This window comes from Telopea speciosissima, chromosome 9 (genome assembly GCF_018873765.1).
Source record: "Telopea speciosissima isolate NSW1024214 ecotype Mountain lineage chromosome 9, Tspe_v1, whole genome shotgun sequence".
In the NCBI taxonomy this organism is placed as follows: Eukaryota; Viridiplantae; Streptophyta; class Magnoliopsida; order Proteales; family Proteaceae; genus Telopea; species Telopea speciosissima.
In genome coordinates, this window is record NC_057924.1 from 50,041,568 (window position 1) to 50,060,011 (window position 18,444).

The 18,444-nt window shown below is 36.2% G+C and overlaps 1 protein-coding gene across 8 annotated transcripts in view; it reads left to right on the forward strand.

Moving 5' to 3' along the window:
- The first annotated feature begins 4,055 nt into the window (after nt 1–4,055).
- LOC122640927 overlaps nt 4,056–18,444 on the forward strand; it is a 50,391-nt gene continuing 36,002 nt past the window's right edge. For 5 of the 8 annotated variants that reach the window (XR_006329781.1, XR_006329780.1, XM_043834216.1 and 2 more), the window contains exons 1-4: nt 4,056–4,265; nt 7,035–7,190; nt 12,973–13,078; nt 15,304–15,486. Coding sequence is in view for 6 of the 8 variants with exons in the window: in XM_043834216.1 (XP_043690151.1) it covers nt 7,143–7,190; nt 12,973–13,078; nt 15,304–15,486 (337 nt within the window). In the remaining 2 variants the exon portion in view is untranslated. Of the gene's footprint in view, nt 4,266–6,692; nt 6,916–7,034; nt 7,191–12,972; nt 13,079–15,303; nt 15,487–18,444 lie in introns of those variants that run through there. The other 3 variants (XM_043834220.1, XM_043834218.1, XM_043834221.1) reach the window with 3 other exon arrangements.

Here is an 18,444-nt window from a genome sequence, read left to right on the forward strand (position 1 = left end):
GTACGAACAAGGGTAAAAATATTTAAAAAATAATAATTTTTTGGGACGAAAATAGGGTAATCTAACCGATGTAGACCGATCCGTGTTGGTCGGGATCGGTTAGGTTTACCCCTGTTTTCTTAAAAAAAAAATTAGATTTTTTTTTTTTACATTTTTTTCATTGTCCGTATCAATCCACCGATACGGGATCGGCCAGGAATCGATATCGATCTTCATCTCCACCGATACCAATCGGGGACCGTATTTATCGGACTGCATCGGTTAGGTTACCCTATTTTCTTCTAAAAAATTAAATTTTTTAAAATATATTTTTACCTTTGTCTATACTGATCCACTGATACAAGATCAACCAGGAATCGGTATTGGTCTCAGCCGATACCGATCTAAATCGATCTATCGATTAGGTTTACCATTTTTTTTGTTCAAAAATTAGATTTTTTTATACATTTTCACCCTTGTCAGTACCAACCCACTGATATGGGATCGGCCAGGAATCGATATCGGTATTTGCTAAGGAATTGGAGAGAGATAGAGAGAGATCATTGAGAATAAAAAAAGATATTTAAAAAAAAAAAGAGCAAGAAACGTTTTTAGATTTTGTGGATTCAAATAGAGAGACAGAGAGGGGCGATATCGTTGAGAATAAAGAAGTACTTTTTGAAAGAAAAAAAAAAACAGCAAGCAAAAGAGATAGAGAGAGAATGAATATTTACCTTATTTAATTAAGGTTTTTTTTTTTTATTGCCTTAATTTTATGAGAGAGAATTGGAGAGATTTTCTCTCCATAATTGTTGACCTAATTTTGTGGAGAGAATTGGAGAGATTTGCTTTAAATAATAATAAATATTATTAATATTAATTACAAATAGTAATTAATACTAAGGGTACCTAAGATTAAGAATTTATAAGAAAGAATGACATAAAGATTAAGATTTGAAGAATGGAATTTTAGATAAGACTGAATGGTATAATAGATAAATGAAAGATTTGTCACTAATTAAAAACAATAATAATTAGTACTAAGGGTACCTAAGATTATGAAATTATAAGAAAGAATGACATAAAGATTAAGAATTGAATAATGGAATTTTAGATAAGAATGAAGGGTAGAATAGGTAGCTGAAAGATTTGCCACAACGTGCTTTTATGTAATAGTATGATATGATATAGGAGAGGGGTATCAAGGGGTACCATTTGAGATAATCCTTTGACCATAATAAAGGATGTTGTTAAACATACTCCATTATTACAAATTGCCACATCAGATAGTTTATAATCTATTTGCATTTTGGAACTACTTGATGTAGTCAGTTTTTGAGTGGTCTTTTCAAAACATTTAGAAGGGAGAAGGCCTTCTCGAATATAGTTTAAATCCGCACATGAATCTATTAAGGCAATGGTTTGAAGAGAAAATTCATATATATATATATATATATATATATATATATATATATATATGTCTTTTTTATCTGTGTTGAGAGTTATAGAGGTATAGTCCCACATCTATTATCTAAGACTTTAGATATATTTTCATATACTCTTGGGCCATCTCCATTTAGTAATTTAAGCTTTTGCATTGGATTCCCTAAGTTCGTAGGTTTTTCTCTTTCTTTAACATGGTATCTAAGTCATTTCTCAATCTTTTTTTTTCCCTCTCTCATGCATTGAGAACCACAAGCGTAGTATCTCCTAGGGAACTCATCTCTTCAACAATCAAGCTCTACAAGGAACGTTTTGCCAATAATGATTACACAGCACATTCAATGTAGAAATCTCTCACTGCCACAATTAGGGGTTCCATAAAAACCCTAATGGCAACTCAAAGCGAAGAAGATGTAGTAGAACTACTAAACTCAATTAGGGTTTTTCTTATCCAGCTCTTCATTCGTATATAATGGAAGTGAATTTAATTGATTTTCAAAAGAGATAGGATTCCCAATTCCCATTTTTCGTTTTTGAGATCTCTTACAAAAGGGATTCTTATATTGCTACAATTTTGGGAAGAGGTAGATCACATTGGGATTGCTACTGGATATAATATTCTGTAGCATCTTTAATCTTATTAAAGTTTTGGGTAAATTACATGTCACCCCTTGATTTTTAAACGAAACTCAGATCACCCCCTGGTTTTTGAAAAAAATCAAATCACCCTCTCTACAGTAACGGTGTTAGTCTGCTATTAGTTATTGGTGTGAAATGACTATTTTACCGTTGTACTAAAACATTAGATTTAAATTTACAATACACTGCTAAAGGATAGTTTAGGGATTTAAATTTATTTAACTGGGTGACATCATCACTTAACGGCATAAAACTAACGTTAAGGACTAATTTGTCATATTGGGTCTAAAGTCTATACCAAGGAGTGGTTTGAGTTTTTAAAAAAACAGGGGGTGATCTGAGTTTCGTTTGAAAACCAAGAGGTGACATGCAATTTACCCTAAAGCTTTTACCAAAATACACATTCTAGATAATGTAACATTAAGCATTTTAGCTAAAAAAAAAAGGGATAATTATGAATCGATTTATTCATTAATCAATATCACATAACAAACATTAGGGCATGTGTATAAATTATTATCTCATCCTAGTCTGCTTTAAATTCATGTACAAAGATATAAGTTGGACCATAAAACATTTGGGAAATAATTTAATAAAATAATATTAACCTATAATCCTAATTTTCAATACATTTTATAAACTATGAAGGGTAGTAGATTCCATGTTGAATATCTCTTTTGTTCACGGTTAATCACTATGTATCTAGTACAACGATATATAATCATATTGACTTCAACCATTGGTGCGCCAAAATCTATAATTCGTAATCATTGTTTTTTTTGGTAAAATATAATCCTTAATCGTTAGGGAGTGTCTAAATGACACCTCTATTAGTGTATTTAGACCTTGACAACTTCATTCAATTACCAATTGTCTTATTCCTAAAAGATTTTAATGCAATTTTTTTAATTAGGATGTAATTATCATTTTACATAGGAATTACAGTAAAATGCTGCATTAAATGAATTTCAACTTTACCAAAAAAGAAAAAAGACTTTCTACTTTCTGAAAACTATTTCCCCCCCTTCCTTTAATTGTAAGACTAAGTTTTCTTCGTATTTTATTTGCTCTATTTCCCCAAGTTCCCCTAATAGAGAGGGGGGGGGGGGTGAACTCCACCGACAGTGTGTTCAGGTAGGGGTAGAATGGTTATTTCCATTCCCTCTATTAGAGAAATTTGGGGAAATGGAGCTACCCAGGAAATGGGGCAGATAAAGGTCTGTTTTCCTCCACCCCTAGTGAATGGAAACCCATTACCCTAGGGTTCACAAACCCTCCTGTGTTTCAACATCTTCCAAAAATATCCTTCCAATAACTTTTTTCGCCCTCTCTTGCCCAGCGGTGAATGGGATCTCATTCGCCGTGGCTAAAGGGAAACTTGTTCCTTAAATATTAGCGAAAAACAGAATGCAAAAAAATAAGATTACAAATTATTTGACAATTTAGAGGATATCAATAAGAAAATCCCACTTAGTAATAATACTTTAAGATGTAATTTTTATTCTAATTTTTCAATCCTATGGATTTTTACAAATTAAAATAAATTTTAATGATCCAAATATATGGATTAATATGAATTAATGAGGTAACTATTTAGATTTAAATATTTCACTTCCCTTCCTTAATTTCCCTTGTAACACAATCAGAATTCGATGAAAGGCTGGCATGCTTACAAAAAAACCAAAAAAAATTGAATATATAATCAAAATTGTTGAATATAAGTCAATGGATTACATAGAATACCATAGATGTACGACAGACATAATATTTTTTTTTTAGGCCATGTTGGGCTAACATGAAGTACACATGTATCTCAATATTAAAAAAATATTACTTTGAACGGTGGAGATAAGATCATGAGCTAATGGGTGGAAATCACAATCAGAAGGACGCCCGGAGTACGAATCTCCAAGTGGGACCCATCTATCCATGATCATTATGGGCTCCCAAATCCACCATTCACCCGTCAATTCCCAAGTTTCAATTGAGAAGTTTAGAACCGAAATGTTAATAACAAACCTCTCTCCTTCTGCTCCCTTCGCTCTGTCTCTCTTCTTTCCTTGATCGTCTCGCTCATTCCTTCGTTACCTTCTGGTCTGTCTTTCGCCTGATGAGAACTTGGATCACTCCATTCAAGAGACCGTCTTGTTCTGGATTGAAGAAAGAGCTACCTTGTAAGCATAATCAAGAGGCGCGGAAAAAAGGTAATGTCCAGAGCTTCTGAGAGGTGGGATTCGCTTCGTCATGATTTGGGATAAGGGTTTCGTGTTATTTTGTATTATACTTCTTGTTTAAGGGGTTTCTGGTTTTGGTATCATTTCATGTGTTTTCTGTTTCTTAAAACCAAGCAGAATTGCAGAAGGTTTTCTCTTTATTCTTCTATTTATTTTTTTGATTATTAAGGTGGATTTAGTGGAGTGGGTTGGCTAAAGAAATTTTTTAGTAAGATTATGAACACCCAAAAAATGCCATATGAATGGAAGGCATCATGGTACCGATTGATAAACACTAGAGTGATATTGAGATTTGTAATAACTATAGAAGAATAAATCTCTGTATGATATTTATTGACTTAGAAAAAAGCTTATCCGCTATTGTAACCTGTTGGTTGCAGGTTCAAGACTTGGAAACAGCCTCTCCTGTGAAGCAGGGGGTAAGGCTGCGTACATTTGCCCCTCCCAGACCCTGCAGTAGCAGGAGTATTGTGCACTGGGATGCTTTATATATATAATGGTGTAGTGATTAGTGTAAGAATTGTATGGAGGGCAGAGGTAGTGAATTCCAAATTATATTTTGATTACATCAATGATCAAATTTAAGTCCAAATTTGTTTGCACTAATCATAAATGAGCTGACTAGATACATTCAAGATCACAGGTCCCTTGGTGAATGGTTTTTGCTGATGATGTAGTTTTGGTGGATGAAATGAAAACATGGATAAATGCCAAGTTGAAATTATTGAAATCCACCTTAAATAAAAAAAGTTCTATGAAAAGTAGAACAAAATAGAGTATATAGTGAATAACTTCAGTAAAAATAGGATTGAAAGTGGGTTAGTGAAAATTTTGATGATACGGAGATACTACAAAATGATAATTTTAGGCACTTAGGGTTAATCATAAATAAACAAGGATAAATAGATGATGATGTTACACAAAGAATTAGAGTTGGGTTGATGAAGTGGAGAGATGCGTCTAGAGTATTGTGTGATCGAGATATTCCTTTAAAACTCAAAAGAACAATTTATAGGACAATTATATGACCAACAATGATGTATAGAGCTGAACCTTGGGCAGTGAAGAAACAACATAAAACTAAACCTAGATATAGATGAATCATGAATGATAAAACTAGAAATGATAAATTAAGGAATGAGCAAATTAGAGATAATTTAGGAGGACCGTTACGGGAAACAGCCTCTTTGTGAAGTTGGGGTTAAGCTCAAGGTTTAAAGTATCTGTATCGGGTATCATATCGGAAAGGTGATTTTAATAGATGTATCATATCGTATCGGAGAGACGCAAGATATACTATAGATACACATGGAAATGTTTAGGAAACATACGAAATACAGCTTTGAAGCATAAAACACTATAAATAAGTAATATATAAAATATATCATGTATAGAGAGGAGAACAAAGTACGACGAGATATGTGCATTCAATTGATTATGTATAAAGGATGAAGTTTCTTACTTGTACTAATACAAAAAAATGTCATTTTCAGTTTGGGGAAGATTTATGGTTCAGATACGCACCTCACTGTAAAACAAAAAAAAAAAAAAGAAAAAAAAAAGGAACCTAGTTTGATGTAATCATTCAGGTTGTTTTTCACTAACCCAGTGATCGATTGCAAAAAACAACACTAAAAATCAATATTTGAGCCAAAAATTCAAAGTTTTGATAGAAAACTGTTCTTAAGCAAATCTGGTCTCGATCTTTGATTGCACGCAGTTTAATTTCAAAATGATGATGAAGTCAACACTATTAGAGTCATTTTTGCCAATAGAAACAAGGAATCAAGTCGATTTTGCCAAAACAAAATGATTTCAATGTCATACAGGAGCTCTTGGTAAGTGTTGAGTCATTGATCAAGTTATATAGTTTATAAGAGATGTATCAAGTTTATTCACAAGTATCAACCATACCGGGTCACGTATCGACCCTATACAGTTGATACTTTTTTTAGGTATCGTATCGGTGATGTATCGTATAGGTACCCTAAAAATAAGATGCGTATTGGTTAGCATCGGCGGATACGTTAAGATACTTAAAACCTTGGTAAGACTGGATACATTATGACCCTCCCTTGACCCTGCAATGCCGGAGCCTTGTGCACTGGGTACGCCCTTTTAGGAGGACTGTTACATGATAAGTTGAGAGAAGTCATTTGAGGTGGTATGGATGTGTGATGGAGGCCTTTGTATGCTCCAGTAAGGAGGGGTGATATGATTCATATTGGAGGAACTAAAAGAGTTAAGGGAGGCCTAAAATGAATCTAAGAGAAGGGGTGACAAAATACATGCATAGCTTAGGACTAGTACCAAGTATGGGTTTGAATGGAGTTGATTTGGGAAAAAAGGATTTATGTAGCCAAACCATTTAGTTGGGATACGGCTGAGTTGAGTTGAGAAGGTGGGATATATGTTAATAATGATAAACTGATCAGTGGGTTTCCATTGTTTTTATTGTTGCATGTTAGATCTTTTTCTCTACCGTGCTGTTCTGTTGATTTCTTTAAAGAGAAATTTGTTCTGTTTTGCCTTCATTTTGGTGGTTTCAGAGTTTCAGTAATGGAACTGGCAGGATAATCTTAGACAAATTCAAACTCAACCCATATTGTGATGAACTCGGGTTGAACTCTTTTCTGATGATTTGTTTCTGTATCAGGTCATAGATTTTATTCCTCTCCATTTGTTATTATGGCCAGGCAAAGGAATAACCGTGTTTTCTTATTCTTCTTCTTGTACCAGAGAGTATCATTGACATGCAGGGCACTATTTGGAATCCCCTTGGACCGTGTATAAAGGCATAATCATCTGTTTCATGCAAGTATAAATTTGGCTCTGCAATAAAAAAAAATGTCTGGTGGAGAGGTCAGAAGGGTTTCGCGCCAAGATATCCAGCTGGTAAGGAAGTTTTCTAACTTGCGACTTCCTTTAAGGAATATCTTCTGATATCCTGTTTAGCTTTACTATCACATGTTAAGTTGTTCTGCTTCCTTTGTCAATGCCTACTGGATGGACATGCTTCGGGTTTCTTGCATGTGTTTTTGAATTTTTTTAACTCCAATTTTGTATTATACTATCTGCTAGCTTCATTAATGCAACATTGACTTAAAGCTACTATTCATCACTGTTCTATTTGGCAGTAGGATATTGGTTTTTAAAGGTCTTCACTTTATGTTTTTCTTATTTAGATGATTCTGTTTACTTTTGCCTCAATATTAGGCACACCATTGTTTGTATTTCCCTTCTTTTCTTAATATTTGGACTGAGTAGCTGGGTCTTGCCTTTAGTGGTAAGAATAAGATTAGATTGAGTAACTTGGTCTTTTCTTAATATTTTGACGTTACCGCATTGGCAAGGAGTTCATCCTCTACATTGATCATGAGGCCCTTACACACCTCCACTCTTAGAAGATAGTTAGCAACTGGTATGCGAAGTAGGTACCTTACCTACAGGAGTTCATTTTTGTACTGAAGTATAAGGCTGGTAAGGAAAACACTATTGCTGATGCTTTGAGCCGTAAAGTGCTAACCCTTAAACACCTCCCCTCTTAGAAGATAGTTAGCAACTGGTACGCCAAGTAGGTAGCTTACCTACAGGAGTTCATTTTTGTACTGAAGTATAAGGCTGGTAAGAAAAACACTATTGCTAATGCTTTGAGCTGTAAAGTGCTAACCCTTAAAACCTTTTCAGCCCATTTGATCAGCATTGATCAAGTCAAGGGCGAATATGCCATTGACAAGGATTTTTCGGAGATTTTTCAGGAGTTGCAGCAAGGACAAAGACATCCACAATATTCTGTTCATGACGGATATCAATTCTTTGAAACCCAATTGTTCATCCCTGACTCGTCTCTATGCCACTATCTCATTTGGGAGTTGCATGGTGGAGGGTTAGGGGGTCACTTTGACAAGAATAAAACCCTTCTACGGGTCACTGGTCGTTACTATTGACTACGCATGTCGAGGGATGTTGACCATGTGATCAAAAGATGTTGTGTATGTCAGCTCGCCAATGGAACTAAGAAAATGGTGGTTTATACTCTCCTTTGCCTATTCCACACACACCTTGGATCCACATTAGCATGGATTTTGTACTTGAATTACCCACTACACGAGAGACATGATTCTATATTTGTGGTGGTTGATCATTTCTCCAAGCTGGCAAACTTCATACCATGCCGAAGAACTTTTGTTGCCTATCACATTGCCACTATCTTCTTCAAAATAGTGGTTCAATTGCATGGTTTTCTAAGTCCATTGTTTCTGATTGAGACGTCAAGTTCATCAGTTATTTTTGGAAAATTCTATGGATGAAGACCAATACCAAGCTGCTTTTTTCGACAGTCTTCCATCCTTAGACGGATGGACAAATAGAGGTGGGTAATAGGGGCTTGAGTAACTTGTTACGATGTCTTGTTCGTGACATGAGAAGAATTGACCTTCTATACTTGATGTAGCTGAGTTTGTAAACAATGGTTCAGTAAATAAAATAACGGGTTGTACTCTGTTTGAGATAGTACTTGGGAGTTCAGCCTAAACAATCTATTGACCTTGTTCCCTTTCCACTTGAGGCATGAATCAGCATTGAAGCAGATGACTTCTGCAGCATATCACTGAGGCGCATTCAGATGTGCATCGATGGATCACTCTCAGTAATGAGGCTTATAAAGCCGTAGCCGACTGCCATTGTCGACTTGTAGAATTTCAGCCTGAATACATGGTGATGGTTCACATTGCTCTGGAAAGTTCTCTTTGGTCACCAACACAAAGCTGCATCCATACAGGTGTTGAAGAAAGTTGGGCCTACTGCTTATGTGTTTGAGCTTCCACCCGACATGACCATAAGCAATGTCTTCAATGTGGCAGACCTCTCTCTACTTAGGCCATCATTGTGACGAAGGTGCAACTGAGCATGCTCTGTGGATGCCCCAATTTATTACACCCATTGAGGATGAATTAGAAGATGTGATCAATGATAAATATACCATGACGAGGGAAGGAGGCAGCTACCACTCTTGTTAAAAGGAAGGGTCCTTCCGTGGATCGACTGTACTTAGATCTGTGAAGACCATTTCAAGCGCCTCAATCCGTATTTGTACTAGCGCTACATGACACTCTTGCATTTGTGGGGGACGAATGATTTCAACCTAGGGAGAGCTGATGCAGATCCAAGGTTCTCTCAAAAGTACATGCACAGGAGGAAGAACCAGCTCAAGTTCCAGATCGGAAGTGCCACATGGTTCAGCACTTTGGTCCAAGTTTTTGGACCAGTATTTTGTCTTAAACTAAATCCATGGTTTAGTCTTTTGTCTATGTGTGCAGTTTTGTTTAAGTTGTATTTAGTTTCTATTTTGATGTTTCTAGAAGGCTGGACAGGTGTCATAGTTTCCAGTACCTTCCAGCCCCTTAGTTTCTATTTTATAGTAGTTTTAGAAACCTTCTAAATTCTGGTTGTTAGGGATTCCTCCTTTCACGCATGGGGGTTTCCTATTTTACTTATTTCATTGAAGTTTTAAATAAAGATTAGGGGATCACACCAGCCCCTCGATTTGAACAACTTGTTAGCTCTATGCTTGGGATATTCTATGAGATGCAGAGTGCTATTGTAAGAAGAAACAATAACCTTGGTGGGAAGCAAAGAAGACTGGTGAGATGCTGGTCGAGGTCTAGGTGGGAGGCCTAGTCCATATTCTTTTCTTTCTATGTCTTCTAGTTTCTTCTTATTCTTCATTCAATCAAGCCAAGAAAACAACCCTTTTGTTTTCTCTCCATTCCTACACAGGTTAGTTCTCTGTATTTGTTTTGTTTCCTGTTAAGTAACTTCTATCAGTCTTCTTAGTTTCTTCTTCTTCATTCAATAAAGCTCATCCCCTTTGTTTTCTCTCAATTCCTATACAGGTTAGTTCTCTATTTCTGTTTTGTTTGCTGTTAACTAACTTCTATTAGTTTTCTTCTCAGTTTTCCAGATCAGGATCTAGTATTAGTACGACCATATTCCTCTTCCAATGATCCTATAACCTGTTGGCAGCACACAGCCAACTCTGGAGTCATGTGGCAGCTGCATATCTTGATTAGAACTCTTAACTTTCTGCAAATTTCTATTTCCTCACTTAGTAAATTGCTTCCTTTGGTTGCTAAATTACTCCATGTTTCTATTTTGGTGTTTCGCTTGCTATTCCTTGGTTTAGTTACTAATTTTCTGTAGTTACTAAGTCCAAGTTTCTAATTTCAGCTACTTGATATTTTGGTAATCATTTGATTTCTCCAAATCTGACCATTGGATTAACTCCAAACTTTGGTTCTTAAATCTATATTTCCTCTAGGCCACTTGATTGGAATTTGGACCAGATCAGAGTTACCTTAGTCATACTGCTGGATTTCTCTCCAGATTGACCATTAACTTTCCCTGCAGTTATGAGTTTCTTTTTGAATCCTAAGCTAAACCTTTAGGAGGTTAGGATCCTACTACACTACATGATTGGGCATTCAAGAATCAAGACTTCAAGAGACCTCATTTATGTAAAATAGTGGTGATGTGGATAGGATAGATTAATAAGTGGTGAAGATGAGAAGGTATGATCAGGAATAAATTATTTTCCTCTTCTCTAATATTAACCATCACCTCTCATCCCTGATCTGAATTAAATAGTAAACGTAATGCTTAACACTCCTTTCCATCTCTCACAATCCTAATGCTTAAGACCCCTCTCCATGTCTCACCCTACTCCCTAGCCCTAAAACAGCCTGGACGACTCTTTAGAAGAGATTCTAAATAGTGTCCAAAGGACAAAATGGTTTTTGGAGCTCCAAGAGATGAAATTGCTCAATCATACTCTCATCTTCTTAGTTGTGAGCTTTTGTTGATTTTATTTTATCTTCTGTTTTTTCTCATAATAGCTTTCTAATTTCCTCAATCTCTGCTTGTGTTCATCTTTCTTTAGTTGTTGATGTGGCAGGCAGGTGACAGGTGTATTTCTATCTTGTGATTATTTCTTGCTTAGTGGGTCTCTTGATTTAAATTAGAGGTATCTTTTCTGTTCGCTGGTCTTGCAGAATTGTCCCATACTTGGAATGGAAAGCTCTCAAGCCAACCGAATTCCACAGATGCTTACCCTATATCTGAATTGTCCTACTGTTTGATTGTTGATCTTATTTGGGCTTTGGTTGCATGACTTCATTTGAACCTTGGGTTTTTGTCAATCTTTGATTTGGCAGCTTTTCACTACGGTTGTCTTGCGTTGGTTTTCAATCTTATAAAATGCACTCCAATAGCAACCCTCATTAAGGACTTTTGAAAATCAATGTCGATTCAATATTTCAAAGGGAGAGGATTGGTTATGCCACCAGCTTTCAGTAAGCTAGCAGCATACATCAATCACAGGGCTGGATAGAGGAGGGCAAGGGGGTCTTTCCAAAGGGGAGAAGAGATCATGCATGCTGGGCACCCTGGTGGCGTACCTAGCCTTTTCCCTATTTCAAATCTCCTAGCTTCTTTTATGTTTGTGAATACTTTTTTTTTTTCTTCTATTTTTAATATGCCAATCTAATGGAGAATTGATCTCAATTGACCCAATGGGGGGAAAACCCAATTTCTTAAAACTCAAATCGTAGGGCATGTGTTCCCCTTGCTTGTATTTATAAAATTAGAGTCTGTGTTACAAGAATAACAGTTCTTGGCTACTAAGTAGCTATTGGCTAACAACTAAGACACATGCAAAAAATAGAAACCAAAGTAGTAGTAGATCGAGTAGAATATTCCAGCAACCTTCTCTCCACACAAATCGCATGGGGCCTACGTGGATCTTCATTCAATCTTCTAGAATATCCTCCATGCAAATCTCCTCCAAATCTTCTAAAACAAACAATAAACACCAAAATAGAAATTAACTACTAGATCCTATGTAAGAATCAAATCCCTAATATTTTGGGCTTATAAGATTGGCCAAGGATGGGGATCTCAGTATCGGACCTGATTTCGGTCAGGCTCAAAACCGGGACGTGCCGGATCTCGTTTGATTTTTCGACACTGGGTTCAACTATGGCTTTCATGCCGGCCATGCCCGAAACTGAGACAAGTTGGAGATTTCGGTCAGTTTCGACCGAGATCTAGTTCCATGCTGAGTGGCTCATTACAATAGTGCATCCCAAAATACTAAATCTATGCCCCATATAACCCATTGGGTACCCAAATTAAGCCTAATTAATCAAAATTTAAACCATAGGTTCAGTTGGATCCAATAAACTAAACCAAACCCAAAACAATGGGGCCATCTTCTCTTCTTGCTGGAAGTTATGCATAACAGTCGGTTAGATACATGATTTGACTGTTCATTGTTTGTGATATCTTCTGGTGTAGATGTTAGTTATTTGTTGGGAGATTCACTTGAGCTTCTTATGGTTAAATATTTGCAAATTCTTTTGTGTGTTTATTTTATCCATACTTGTAAAATTTATATTGTTCTTCATAGCATGTAGTTAACATTCTGAATGTTCTTTGAAGTCATATTCTATATTGTGATTTTTGACAGGGTTGGTGGAATCATTGGTAGTATACATGCTAAAGTTAGAATAAAATGCATCTGTAGTCCCTTTTCCTTTTTTCCCCCATTTAGAAGATCATTGTTTGCCAACTCTTAAATGGTATATCATTTTATTGACCTCTTTCTCTATTTTGAATCCAGGTGCAAAATCTTATTGAGCGATGTCTTCAGTTATACATGACCCAAAAAGAGGTTGTGGAAACTCTTCTAGTTCAGGCAAAAATAGAACCTGATTTTACTGAACTTGGTAATCATTGTCGTGATTTTCTATTTTCCCATTAGCTTTCATTTAGATATGCTCAAATATTTAAAGATGAGGTTTTGACTTTTCAATCTTAATGCTTACCATTGAACCATTTGCATGTAATGACTTGGTGAAAGTCATGAAGGATTCATGCACTTTGAAGAATACTTCACATTTGATGTGATTGTTGTTTATTTGATTTGAATTATCATTCCAGTTGGGACGACCGAGATGCCTCTACCATTCAAAGAATAGTGATTGAGGGAAGTTCTTACTAAAGAATTCGTAGGAAACTTGGTGTTGGTGTTGAATCTGGATAATATCCGGGATGAAATCATTGTCTGTATGACTGGTTAGATCTCTTCAATTGAAAATTTCAGTTTTGCTCTCCCAAACTTTTAAAGTTTCGAACCCCCTACTAGGTTCTTTGGAAATTAACAGTTGCTTGCATTTGTATTCTGAATCCATTTCAAGTGGTAGCAACAACTACAATGACAGGTACATTTATAGTTATATTTGTGGTGAAAGTGAAATAAATATTTAAAGTAGGAGTCATAGTATAAGAACTAGCACTAGTACGAATGGCAGTGATTTCAGTTTAAATATAAGAGAAGGGTATGATGATCTTGATATAAATAAAAAATACAGGGATTTGTGGGTTCAATGTGAAATTGTTATGGATTAAACTATAAGATTTTTTTTAAGCAATGTGGGGTTTAGGTTGGTGTTTAAAACCTAATGATATCTGTTGGAAGATGTTTGCAAATCCATGGTCTAATCTTACTAATGCATCGGAGTTGAAGCATGGTTCAAGAACTCGGTTTTAGTACCGGTTACGCCCAACCAAAAAACTGAGTTGGGCCGAGACCTTGGCGAGTTGGTGCAAATTTTTTTTTTTTTTTAAACTCAAAGGCTGGTTTCGGTGGGTTTTAGACCTAGTTTGGGCCTGAAACTTGGTACTCAGTCTATTTTAGGACATTTAAACACAATGTCACTATCAGATTTTGCAAAAACATAGTCCAAATAGGAGTTTCACTTCGGACATTAGGTTGGTAGGCGATGACATACTAAAATACCCTACTCTACACATAATTTAGTAATAGAAAGCAATCAAAACATTCAATTAATGTAAAACAACTTAAATAAGCATTAGAAATGTAAAGTAGGGTATTTTACATAAATCTTAACATATATTATATACCTCTATCCTTCCAAGCCATGTTTCCGAAGCCAGTAAGGCTTAGTTTGTGCCATATAAGATTCCCATGTCAAAGTGTTGCTGAAGAAATACGTGTAGTCTACCATACAGCCTAGATAAGTGTTGTCGTCAGCTATCCGAAGTTACCCTTTTTAGGGTATATAGAAGAGGTGGGAATAATGGGATCGATTCACTGCTACTGCCATCAGGCATGTATGGCTAGGTTGGGACTGTGAATAGGTCGTCAACAAACTCTGACCCAGTGCTCTGAGTGTCGAAGTCATGGCTATGGTGTACTGACTAAGGGTGTCAATTCGGTACCGAAACCGTTTACTGAACCAGTACCATACCGTACCATACCAAATTGTATCAAGTACAGTAATGGTATGGGAAAATGGTACCGTACTCGGTATGGTACGGTAATAGTATGGAGGTTGATACCGATGGTACATACCGATACCGTACCGTATTATCATAATATATACTTATATATATACTAATTTATATGTAATAATATATATATAAAGTATATATGTATTTTTTATATATATAAAAATATAGCATACTAAATATAATATATTTCATACTATATATACTAATTTATATATATGTAATATAAGAAACCGTATAACAAATACCGTATACCGTATCATGTACATACCGAATAAAACCATATATCGTAGCGATACCGTATGGTACGGTATCGGTATGTGAAAATGGTACTGTATGCGGTACGGTACGGTATCGGTATGGGGTGTGTGGCTTCGGTACCGTACCGATTGACACCCTTAGTATTGACGGCGGATGCCCATAACCACTATATTCAGAACTAGTGGTTTCCTGGCCATAATCATAGTCATACTGAGGCTGAGATGCATGCCACGATTGACATGTTGGGTGGGAGTCTGAAACTTTCCTTAGAGACCACTTGATTCCATCATGTAGTCTGTGCAAGGAAACTTTTGTCTTTTTGTACTGGTGAATATTTTGTTATTTATTTATTCTCACTATTCTTTGTGCTTATTTTCAGTTTGGCAAAAGCTTGAAGAAGAGAACAAGGAATTTTTCAAAGCCTATCAAGTTAGGTTGCTGGTGAAGCAGCAGATAAATGCTTTCAACGAGTTGCTTGAGAAGCAGGCTGAACTCATGCGTAAGATATGCCCAGCTGGAGTTGCTCCAATGCCTAATTCTATTGGATCTAATACTACACCGTGTATGCGGAACAACTGAATCTTTTTACTGTTATTGATCAGTAAACTGGAATGTCTTAGTTTAGACCAAATTTACCTTTGCCTGTGCTTATCCTGCATTTCTTATGGTTCCCTTTATATTATTACGTGGAATTTCTGTTAGCTGTTCTTGAAGATGGATGAGAGATCACGATGCACTGCTCTTCATTGGTTATAGTCCATTTTGTAAAGGAGTTTATCCTCCATCACTACAGATATCTGAATCATTTTAAAATTATTATGCATTGTGCACCATAAATAAGAAAAATACATAATTATATCCAACCAATGTCAGGTTATCTTTGTCTGCACGACATATTTCTGATTCAAATCTTCATTGGCAATTGCAATATAGAACCTACTAACAAGTAATAAGAAGCAAAATTAAGCTAGAAAATTGAAAAAAAAAAATCTATTTGCTTATTAGGATTTTGGCTTTAAGTAACCCTTAAAGCTCTAAACCAAGCAACTAGCAAGTGATTTGTAAGTATAAACATACTACCAAGCAAGCAATATCTAAGTATACATACGACTAAGTATTAAATAATATACATTAAAACATAGTATACATTCTAACCATACTACTACTCTACTAGTAACAAATTAAGCAAACAAACCTGAAGTAGTTTGTAGTTAATTAAGAATAAATACTTAGCAACAAACACATTTATACATTATCAATAAAAAAACATTCATGATGATTCAAATCTGTTGAATTCCATGAATACTGGCTTGAGTCAGAGTGACTACAACCATCCTTTATTTATAATATGTGAAAGAACATTCTGGAATAGGTACAAGGACAATATTACCCCTATGACAATTTTACCTTTGAACCCATATTACAATACTCCCCCTCAAGTTGGTGCATACATATCAAACATGCCCAACTTGCTAACAACAGAACAAAATAATTAGCTACTAATTCCCTTAGTGAGAACATCAGCTGGTTGGTCACTAGATTGAACAAATGGAATACAAATGACTCCTTGCTCCAACTTCTCCTTGATAAAATGCCAGTCAATCTCAACATGTTTAGTCATACCTTAAATCCACCCTTTAGGGAGGAATGAATGGGTGACCTGGATATCCTACGATATCTGTCAATCCACCATGATCCAGAAGCAGTACTTACATGTCACAAACCACCCCAAAAGAGGTATATAGACAAATAAAGTATAATAGAGTGCAACGGAAGACAAACTACCCAAAGATGGATTATATTAATTACAGTAAAATCCCAAGTACCTATGTTATAGCATATACATATCCATTTATGATCAAAAGTACAGTACACAAGATGATTACGCTTCCGAAAGAATGAAAGTTATAAAACTACAAGATCTTCACGGGGCAGCAAAGTACGGAAGTTCTACAGTTTCATCAACAGCTTCATCACACATTTGTAAGTGAACCGGTACCTGCAAAATCATCTAAAAGAAAATATTTCCCGAGGGATGAGCTCCATTGAGCCCAACAAATGAATAATAAACCATGCATGCAGATGCAACACATCATTATGAATCTATATGCTTGGATTCAATTTTATTACTCTAGTCTACCTAGCAACACAACTAAGTCACTAGGTTGATGCTACTTGCAATGACTCGGGCAACAACCTCTGCGGTTTCACTTTCTCACTTTGGTTGCTGCATTAATCATTGCGAATGGAACCCGCGCTGGGATTAGGAGCACCAACTCCCTCCCTTGGTAGACACGGAGATAACCATGACAACCTATCCCGGATTCTACAACTCCTTGGCTTTTAGGAGGTCATGATCACCCAATACATGCACCCCTGTTGGTAAGGGTTGTAGCATAAGGGTATGGTCAACCTAACCATAATCTACATGGTAAGTATGAGTTGAGTGGTGTCAACCATATCCCATTCTACGGGCGACCATACGCCCCATTTACAAGTATGAAGTGTACAGTGCTCCCGTAGCCCATACTACGGCTCACCATACCATTCATTTCCAAGCGGACTACGACATGTAGTCTAGCAGTTCAATATCATGCACTTCATCATAATGCAACATTTCAATCATAACATAATCATTTCCACATTTATATCATTGATTTTATAATTTCATAGCAATTTAAAAGAAAGATAAACATTTAATTATCTTTACAGTGTTTAGCAGCATTATATCTACAAGAATGGTTCATATCCACTCACCTTGACTATGATCTACTTGTTCAATTTGTTGCCGGCTCTCGATCGCACTCCAAAACTCTTCATCGAACGAATTGTTATAGCCTAAGGTTAATTGAACCAAAAGTAAACATTAATAAGTGTTTGAATGCCTATGGAGTCCAGGGGTATCCTTGGTCTAGGTTTTAAACCAAGGCCAGACTCAATTCTGGAATGACATCAGCAGTGGTCGATTGGAGTGGTTGATCCAATCGATCAGAGGGATCGACCAGTTATGTTGGCAGCAGCAAAACTGAGGGGTTTTGTTGGATTTACATATGGTTTCACACCATTAGGCTTCAAGTGATAGTTTGGAGGGTTCCCACATGATTTGGTCAGGGTTTCACCCAAAAGCTCTGCACTGGTTGATTGGACTGGTTAATCCAATCAACCTGTTACCCAAAGGTAGTAACAAGGTTAGATGGTCATGGGTTTCCTAGTTAGTTTACATAAATAGCCTTCTAGAAGGTGTCTCAGGCCATAGGGTTGATGAGGTTCAGACCTGGATCAGAGTTCTGCTAGTGGTCGATTGGAGTGGTCCATCTAATCGACCTGTTACTGTACAGCTCGAGGATGTCACATGTAATCAGTGTTTTGGCTGGGTTTTATTGATCTAAGGCTGATATTAATGATCAAGGAGCACATGTAGGTTACTTCCATGCCAAATTTCATAATCCAAAAGGAAGATTGAACATGCATGAGGGTTTTGGGGTTTATGGCTCACATAGCCAACATGCATGGGTTTCAT